General features: G+C 32.7%; 3 protein-coding genes across 6 annotated transcripts; all 3 read right to left on the reverse strand.

Annotated features, from left to right (window-relative positions):
* Positions 1-1,344: 1,344 nt before the first annotated feature.
* On the reverse strand, positions 1,345-2,260 carry LOC111890382 (uncharacterized). Its single transcript, XM_052764910.1, has 2 exons — positions 2,173-2,260; positions 1,345-2,093 (listed from the first exon to the last, which is right to left on the reverse strand). The coding sequence occupies exons 1-2, from the start codon at positions 2,258-2,260 to the stop codon at positions 1,345-1,347; spliced, it is 837 nt and encodes a 278-aa protein (XP_052620870.1).
* Positions 1,521-3,845, reverse strand: LOC111905418 (uncharacterized). 4 transcript variants are annotated; one of them, XM_052764628.1, is made up of 5 exons: positions 3,396-3,845; positions 3,233-3,302; positions 3,035-3,164; positions 2,173-2,938; positions 1,521-2,093 (listed from the first exon to the last, which is right to left on the reverse strand). In XM_052764628.1, exons 1-4 carry the CDS (start codon positions 3,429-3,431, stop codon positions 2,260-2,262), a joined length of 915 nt encoding a protein of 304 aa, XP_052620588.1. In that variant the 5' UTR covers positions 3,432-3,845; the 3' UTR covers positions 1,521-2,093; positions 2,173-2,259. The 4 variants fall into 4 exon arrangements, with proteins under 4 accessions (XP_052620588.1, XP_052620589.1, XP_052620586.1 ...); XM_052764629.1 differs by having other exon boundaries at positions 3,035-3,092; positions 3,396-3,822; XM_052764626.1 differs by having other exon boundaries at positions 2,173-3,164; positions 3,396-3,806.
* Positions 3,846-7,667: 3,822 nt separating this feature from the next.
* On the reverse strand, positions 7,668-9,218 carry LOC111905360 (ricin B-like lectin R40G3). The gene is made up of 4 exons (XM_023901053.3): positions 8,785-9,218; positions 8,577-8,699; positions 8,185-8,404; positions 7,668-7,938 (listed from the first exon to the last, which is right to left on the reverse strand). Coding segments are annotated over exons 1-4 (717 nt in total). The 5' UTR covers positions 9,157-9,218; the 3' UTR covers positions 7,668-7,936.
* Between the last annotated feature and the right edge of the window lie 544 nt (positions 9,219-9,762).

The following is a 9,762-nucleotide window of genomic DNA, read 5'->3' on the forward strand; positions in this document are numbered from 1 at the left end:
TAATAGTCATAATAGTCAAATCAAAACGGAGTTAATTATGTCTTTGGATAAGTTATAAAACTTCTTATTACCTTTTGTGCTATTAAAATGTATTAATATAAAAAAGACAAAACTGCAAATTTGGTCCTTGTGGTTTGGCAAAACCTTTGGATGGGGTCCAAAAAGTTTCCAGCTTGCACCAAAGGTCCAAAATCAAGGTTTTCATGGGTTTTTAGTCCATTCCGTCATTGACCGTTTGTTTGGGGCCGTTAGTGCCTTCACGTGCCCTCCATGTGACGACATTTTGGTCATTTTACGTACTTATTTTAAATAATATCATATTTCTCCTTTATATACATACTCATACGCAATCCTCTTCTTCTTCTTCATTTTTATTTACAGAGAAGCAACAAAAGGGCTTCTTCTTCGTCTCTCAAAGGATTCTTCTTCTTCGTGTCTCGTCTACTTCTACTGCTACGAGATTCAAAAATGGTGCTCTGCTTCTGTGGGAACGTTGCTGTTGTGCGAACCTCATGGACTTCACGAAACCCTGGTCGTCGTTTCTATGCATGCCCTAAAATGGTAAGCAAACTCATATTAGGTTATGATATTTCGGTAGTTATGCAATAACTCTTCTACTTTAATGTATTCTTGTAGGGATCCAGATGTGGATTTTTGGGGTGGTTCGATCCCCCTACGTGTCAAAGATCAACTGTTATCATACCAGGACTGTTGAGAACAATGAATAGGTATGAGGTTGAAGTGGGCCAGCTGAAGATGTGTTTGCTTGTCTCGTGGGTTTTGTTTCTGTTGTTTGTGCTGTTTTGGAAATAGGAATTAGAGGTTAGGACTTTTTTGTTGGTAGTAACCACTTAAAAATGTGGTCTTTTGGTGCTAGAAGGTTTAATTGTGGTTTATATATGTTTTTGTTGGTAGTAACCACTTAAAAGTGTTATCTTTTGGATCATTGTATATGTAATGCTTTTATGACAATGGGAAGTGTAATGGTTTTATCCTTTTATGAATATGAAATTATAAAGGTTTGATCTTGACATGATATGCAAGTGTAATGGTTTTTCTCTACGTTTGAATATGCAATTGTAATGGTTTTATATGCATACATTAAGTACATTGCCATAACATCTTCATGCTTTGACAGTACAACATAAACAAATAACAAACAACATTACCAAAAGGGGACCATAACAGATAAATGCCAAAACACAATCATTACCAACAAAGGGCATTAAAGTACATTATCATAAGGGCATCAAAGTACATTATCAAAATAGATAAAAAAAAGGCAACAAAGTACCAACTAAAGTGCATTAACAAGTCTTCACAAACATAAAAAGTACTTAAACATCAATTCCCATCTTTGGCCTTGCAGGTCCTGGCATTGTGACCCTTTTGCTTACACTTACTACATGTCACAGTCAAAAACTTCCTGCTCAGTGATTGAGTTTCATTATCATTTTGACTTTGACTGTTTGCTTGCCTCTTACGTTGCTGGATTTCAATCCTTTCCTCTGCTGTAATCCTTCTTTTCTTTTTTGGCCTGCCTATAGCTTTGTTGTGTGGTGGAGGCACAAGAGTTGTTGGGCAGTCACTCTTAGGCCACATGGCTCTACCTTTGATAGGCTCCACCTTGAAGGAGTACATCTCTTTCCATGTATCAAGCCAATACACCTTATGCACATAGGTGTATAGTTCTCCCACCTTTTCATTATTGTCTGCCATTTCATTTAGGCTTGCAATTGCATGTTTGCAAGGAATTCCAGTAAGCTCCCACTTTCTACAACTACACTCCCTTTTCTCCATGTCCACCACATGTTGATCATTCCATGGACCTTTAACCTGATACTTTTGTCCCTCATTCCATCGTGCATGATACTTACTAGCTAGTGTTGTGTTTGATTCCAAAATCCTAGTACCAGTTGGAGTTAATGGACCTTGACACTTGTTTAACACCTTCATCACATTGCATACTCTCTTCATAAGGTACTCTCTGATGAACTCCAAACAACTGATAATGGGTTTGTCTCTCCCTTTAACAAGTTTGCTATTGAACACTTCACAAAGGTTATTCAATAACATGTCTGAAATTGCCCTTCCTAATAGTTCATTAACAAAACAACAGTTAGTGTATATCTATACTACAATAAAAAATAAGACAACAAATTGAGAAAATACCTGAAAAATGACTTCTAGCCCAATGATGTGGAGGGATTTTCAAGAGCCACTGATATGCTTCTATGTCATAATTCCTTAGCTCTACCATTACAGCTTCAAACTCTGGTATGGTGGTGTGTCCTCATCAATCATAAAGTCACTATCTTCATCTTCACTGTTTTGATTCTCAAAATCAATGTCATCAGGCTCCTCTTGTCTCCACTCATCATTGAAAGGAATGTTATCTTGGCCTTCAAACCCATTAAATGGGATGCTATCTTGGTCTTCAAAAGGTTGAAAGTTTGTCATTAACTCATCATCTATGTTGATGTTAGTTGAAAATTCATTGACTCCTTGAGGATCATTATCCATGACAACTCTATACCCCTCATCTGCAAATCCTTCTACACCCTCACCATTGGATTTGTTCACATCAAGTTCTTCATTCACATCAATCTCTTTGTTTAACTCTTTTTCTGCATCAACTACAACAAATTCATCTACAAATCCTTCTACACCCTTACCCTTATCAACTTCACCACTTGCCATTGTTTTTTCAGCACCTTCCCAATCCAAGTTAAGCTTTGTACTACAAGACGATGCCCCTTTACTATGTTTCCAACCTTTAGACCTACTAAATTCAGGTGTTGCTGATTTGTATAAGGTTAATGCTAACCCTAAATCACCCTCACCAACATCAATTTGGATTGGAGTTACCACTTCATGAGCAACTACAGGTGATGAGGGTCTAATGGAATCCTGCTTCTCCATGTCTTCTATTATAACCCTTCTTGGACCAGTTGGGGACATAAAATATGTAAGCAAGTTCGTTTGACCATGCTCTGTGTACACTTTAATCATTTTGTTATTATGGGTAACATACCGTGAGAGATTACGCACATCATCATCGTTACCTAATGCTCGGAGTCCAAAGTCAAATCCTTCATTAGGCAAACGGAAATGGTAATACATGATTTCAGTACCATCATACCCTAATTCTCTCATCATCAAGTCTAGTTCATGAACAGAAAATTCATCAATGTCGACAACATCAAAGTACCTTACTTGGCCGTTAATATACCTGATATTTGGAAACTTTGTGAAACTCCCTCCGTGATGAAGTTCAATAGAGAATATGTTGGGGTAACCAGCTTCAAAACAGAAAGAGACGATTGTTAGTTACAGTTTTTCAAATTTTGAAGCTTGATCATAAAATACAGAGTTTTTCTAAGTTTGAATCTTACCATAAACTTCTTGAACGTTGACAATCTCTCCAACATTTCTAAGTCCCCACATTTTCAAAAGCAGGAACACAATCCAATTTTCAGACGATCGTTAGGGTTTTTGCGTTTGAATCAAGAGGTATGAGTAGAAGACGAAGGAGTGTACAGTCTGCAATCTAATTAATTGAAGTGGCGGCAACGGAGGCTAGGACCTAAAATGACCAAAATGCCCTCACATGGAGGGCACGTGAAGGCACTAACGGCCCCAAACAAACGGTCAATGACGGAATGGACTAAAAACCCATGAAAATCTTGATTTTGGACCTTTGGTGCAAGCTGGAAACTTTTTGGACCCCATCCAAAGGTTTTGCCAAACCACAAGGACCAAATTTGCAGTTTTGTCTATAAAAAATGACATTTTTGTTTTGACAAAGTTTATTTACAAATAAATATAAAATGACAAAAAAGACAATGTAAAATGTCAAATTTTAATGCCTCAGTGGTCGTGAAAAAAGAAAATCTAGCTCCTATTGATATAGTTTATGATGAGTTTTTGAGTTATAATAACGTTAAACAGTCATTGATTTAGGAAAAAAATAAGCGTATTGAAATGTGATATCTAGAGTGTCACAATTCATCTATCATGACAACACTAACACCTTTGTATATATATTGTCATTTTTTCCAAACTAGAAGACCTTGTAATTTCAAGATTCCAATGTTTATCTAAAATAATTTTGATGATACAAACTACTACCATACAAAATAAATAACAGTAAAATGTTATACAAATACATCCAATTAGTGACCGCGCTATAAACTTTATTTCATCTTATAATATCAAACAATTGTGACTGGAAACTTGAGAGGAAAAACCGATAAACAAAAGTTTAACAATAATAATAATATATAAAAATATGTGTTAACCCATTAGTATTATATAAACTGAAACTATAGTCCAGAAGACATAAAATTGGCCAATAACAATATGTATGTAAGTGATGTGTTCTTTGACATATAAAATGTTTTTGAACGAAAAAATATTTGTTATCGTTTCTTATATGATAATGTGTATTTGACACTTAATGGTAAATAATATTTAACTATAAAGGATACCTACTAAAAATATGACTTATAAAATAGAGTGTAAGGAATCTCAACTTTTTATTTTTAATTCTCATTAATTTTATTTATCCTAGCATTACTCTTATTGGTAATTGTTAGATTTAGTAAACTATTTGCCCAAACGAAATAAACCATTTCCATAAATTAATTTTTAAAAAACTATCCGAACCCGTCGCTTGTTGCGGAGAAAACGACTAATATATATATATATATATATATATATATATATATATATATATATATATATATATAAAGAATTTAGTAAAATTAAATGATTATTTAATTAAAAAAGATAGATATTAAATGATTTCTATAATTGTATGTATACTAAATGATATCTATAATTATAATTCTATTTTTATGGAAACTAATTAAATTTGCCATTAATGTCAGTAATAACATTATTTCAGAATGAATTCGTATCTAGGTTTTTTTATATGGGTTAATTTTTTTTTAGGACTCACTCATTTAAAATACAATAAAGTTGCATGGAATATAAAGAATAAGAGTGTATTATACTAGAATACACTTAATCTGTTAGAATACACTCTCATTCTTCTAGATACGAATTCATTCTGAAAGAATATTATTGTTGATATTATTACCGAATTTAATTAGTTTCCATAAAAAATAAATTATAAGTATGGATATCATTTCATATACATATATTTTTTACTAAATTCTTATTGGTGTATTACAGCACACAATAGATTTGAGAACCTACTTTTCTCTCTCTCTCTCTCTCTCTCTCTCTCTCTCTATATATATATATATATATATATATATATATATATATATATATATATATACAATAGATTTGAGAACATACTTCTCTCTCTCTCTCTCTCTCTCTATATATATATATATATATATATATATATATATATATATATATATATATATATATATATATATATATAGGTAAAGGTTCAAATGAGAATCAAAAAATAATAAAAACTCTAAGAACCTCTAATTTTAGCTTATAAAGGGCATTTTGTCACAAACACATTATTTCATCTAAACTTTAAAATACCAGATCAAAACATCAGATCTGGAAAAGCTCATTCTCCCTCTCTCTCACCAAACATCTCTTCCTCTCTCTCCTACCTCCGGTAACTTTCCACCACCACCTGCTACCTCCGGTGCCGCCACTAACCACTGTCACCACCTACTTTCGACGGAAGAAACATCTACCACAGCAACCCAACCACTCTTATGACGTTGCTTCGGTTACATATCTCCATCCGCCTTCTTTTTTCTCAATCTCCTTGAAACACCACCAAAATTGTTCAGATCTGGTGCACCACCACCTCCACCTACCATTGATACATGTCTTCGACCTCCAAAAGCTTTCGTTTTCATCAGATTTGTGTTGATTCTTTATAGATCTATGATCTCCAGCTGTACATCTATGATCTTTGACGACGTATCTCTGATTTTCACTTAGAAATCTATGATTTACACCTCCAGATCTGTTATGTGTCGCCTCCTTCCCCTCTATTACTCGTTTTCATCTCTGTCTCTCTTATTTTTCTACTTGCATTTGTTGTAGATCTCTATTATATTTTGGTTTTCTTTTTTTTTTTTTTTTTTATATTAATGTGTGAATTTGATATTTTAATCTCTCATTTGTCATATATAATTTTGTTAATCTTAGTTTTAACTGCTATTAACTTGTGAATGTATAATTTTTTTGAATTAAACTTTAAACTTATTATACTAGTTTGTGAATTTTATATATTAAATTGTGTATTAATTGTAATAAGTGTTTTAAGTTGATAATATGGATGTGAATACTACTTTTTGTGTATTAAAATGTGAATTTAGTCTAATAAGCTGTCATTTTTGTGTTTTAAATTGTGAATTGATTACATTAAACTTTGAATTTTCTTTTTAAACTATGAATTGACTATATTAAGCTGTGAATTTTCTGTTTGAACTATAAATTGACTAGATTAAGTTGTGAATTATGTGTATGAAACTATGAAGTTACTTGTATTAAGCTATGAATTTTGTGTATAAACTTTGTATTGACTATATAAAGAGTGTTAATCTGAAAATATGGTTATGGATGCATACTTTTTGTGTATTAAACTTTGAATTTTGTGTATTAAACTATGACTTTTGTGTTTTAAATTGTGAATTGACTGCATTAAACTGTATATTTTCTTTATAGACTATGAATTGACTATATTAAGCTGTAAATTTTGTGTATTAAATTATGAGTTGATTGTATAAAGCTGTGAATGAATTGACATTAAGTTGTGATTATTTTATAATTGTTTTGTTTGCTTTTGAAATAATGTAAATTTTATTCACGACTTAATATATTAAATTTACAATTTAAAATATGAATGATTTATGTATAATTTTTTTTGTTATTTTTTTTTTCTGAATATATTTATTTTTTTGTGTTGTATAAGTATATAAGAATACATTAGTTTTAATAATAATTTTGCATTAAATTCAAAATGAGTGTAATAAATAGTTTTATTAGACTGTGAATGCAGTATTTATGTTATTAATGCATGACTTTGTTTACAGATCTAATTTAGAAGAAAATAATGGTTGCGATGCTGGTATAGGTGGTTGGTGGCAGTATGTGGTGGTGGTAGTAGGGTTTGAAAATTTGATTTCTTTAAGTTTGTGAATTAGTATAAAATGGTTTGTATTAAATTGTGAATTTTGTGAATTAAATTACGAATGGACTGTATAAACTTGTAACTTATATAAGTTTTGTGTTCAAATATGAAAGCATATAAGAATGAAAATATTATACTGCAAAATTACAATTTTGCCCTTTTTGTATCGAAAAGAAAAAAAAAAGGATTTTCATATGTTTAACAATAATATCATGTAAATATTTATTAATTAATGGGGTTCTTAGGTTCTTAATCTTTTATGGTTGTCATTTGAACCAATATATATATATATATATATATATATATATATATATATATATATATATATATATATATATATATATATATATATATATATATATATATATATATATATATATATATATATATATATATTACCTTTTAGGTTGTTTTTCCACTTATAAACTACCCCACTTTTCTTCTAGAATTTGGATTATTCATTTTGTCCGAATTCAAACCCCCCCTTTAAAATCAAATTTTTGTGTAGTCTGCAAACAAGAAAACATACACCAGTAAAAATTATTCCTCATTCATACGTGTACACATAACAGGCAATACGAACATCAATCCGTACAATGTCCAATACGCACTAGTCGTGGTACTAAGCCATGTAACAGTCCAATTGCGTGTTATTCGAACACATAATCATAATATTTAAACACAACATTATTCAAACATACATATCACCATCATTATGACATGAACATTGCACTTGCAACCACACACATGAAAGCACACCAAGTTTCTAGTGAACTCCACACCACCACATATATATCCTGCACACATGAAAATCATCATTATTAGATCATATCATTGATACTTCCAGATGCTAACCTTAAAGTTGTTTAAACAACTCAATTTGTCCAACACACTATCATGACTCATGAACATGCCTTTTTTTTTTTTTTTTTTTTTAAATCAATCATGGCCGGTGGTGGCCCATCTAATAGTCATACATGTTACTCGTTATTACTTATTAGCCACTACTTCTTATCTTCAACAGTTTGTGTTGAGGAACTTACAGAAAGGGGCAGTTGTCCACCTCTGGTTATCACCTTTAGTCCACTCCCAACAAAGAATTTTGGTGCCATCATGAATACCAGTGTCACCGATAGATGCATCAACATTAAGCTTAATCTTGTTCACCATTCTTACTGCGTGAAAACCATCACCCAAATCCTTGCTTTGTGTCCAAAGAACAGATTCGTCAAGCTTATCTGGGTTGTATTCCGTTAGCTGAACCTATAGAAGTATCCGTTGATGTTTCACAAAAAGAACTTTCGAGTAAACAAATATTTGCATATAGGAATCTAAAAGTATTCATAAACAATAGCTGAAATCCTAAGAATGAACTGAAAAACTTTCGAGTTCAGAGTCAGATTGAAACATCTAATGATTGTAAATGACGACATACCGGTTTAGCAGCACCGGTAGCGTGCTTCAATGCCTGTCCCGTAGCTTTATTGACCAGAGCAAAAGAGGGAAAACCCTCTTCGTCTTTGACTCTCGTGCTAAACTTCTCTTCCTTTATCCAATGCTGTGTGAAAAGGTGAAAAAAAAGTCAACTAAATAGAAGCATGTGAGTTTATTCGAATTCGGAAAAAGAGGGAATCAGAGGGTACCTGGTGATGATCGGAGGGGTTGGTGGGTGCGAGAACGACTTCTCCATTACGGATGGTGAGTGAGTAATTAGTCTTGATCTTGCTGTAAAACCTAACAGTGGGTTTATTGTCGGTGTACTTGGGGGTTTGGTGGGTGGTCTGGTGAGAGACATGGTGAACTATGGCTGCAGGTTGCGGTGGTGGTGGTGATGGTTGGTGATGGGAGGTAACATGGTGGGAAGGTTGTGGTGGTGGTGGTGATGGTTGGTGGTGGGCGGGAGCATGGTGTTGCGGTGGTGGTGGTGATGGCTGGTGGTGGGTGGGAAGATGGTGGGCAGGTTGCGGTGGTGGTGGAGTTGGTTGGTAGGCATTGTGGTGGTGTCGAGGATCCATTTTTTTCTAGATTTAATTGGGGTGTGTGTTGGAAGTTAAATAAGAAAAGAGATGAGGAGGGTAGTTAGAAGATTTTGTTGTTTTGGCCGGTGGAAAAAATCATGTGCCATTATTTCATTGGTTATTTATTTATTTATTTATTTTTTTATGACAAATGGCCACGTAGAAATTTTTTTATTTATATATTTCTGAAGAAAGAATTTATATATATGGTCAAAAAGATTAATTACAGGATTGCATAATGCTTTGAGATAAGTTTATATCATGTTTTTTTCAGATCAGCGGAAAATTTTTATATAAATGCCCAAGAGATTAGCAACAAGCTAAGGAGCTGTTTGATTTATACCGATCGATTCAGTGCTGAAAGATTGATGCTGAAATTACTTAGAGACATGAACCATTGACCTAAATAATTCAACATCATTTGCTAAGGTCGTTGAATAAGATATAACCACTTTACTTTTTTTATTTTTATTTTTTTTAAAAGACAAATATACGGAAATAAAGGCTAAGTCACAAAAAAGGAAACATATTGAGAGAAACAAGTAAATTTAGGAAACTAGCTAGAAAAACGAGCAACGCCATTCTGCCTACCTCAACCCCAAG

Source organism: Lactuca sativa, chromosome 6 (assembly GCF_002870075.4).
Source record: "Lactuca sativa cultivar Salinas chromosome 6, Lsat_Salinas_v11, whole genome shotgun sequence".
In the NCBI taxonomy this organism is placed as follows: domain Eukaryota; kingdom Viridiplantae; phylum Streptophyta; class Magnoliopsida; order Asterales; family Asteraceae; genus Lactuca; species Lactuca sativa.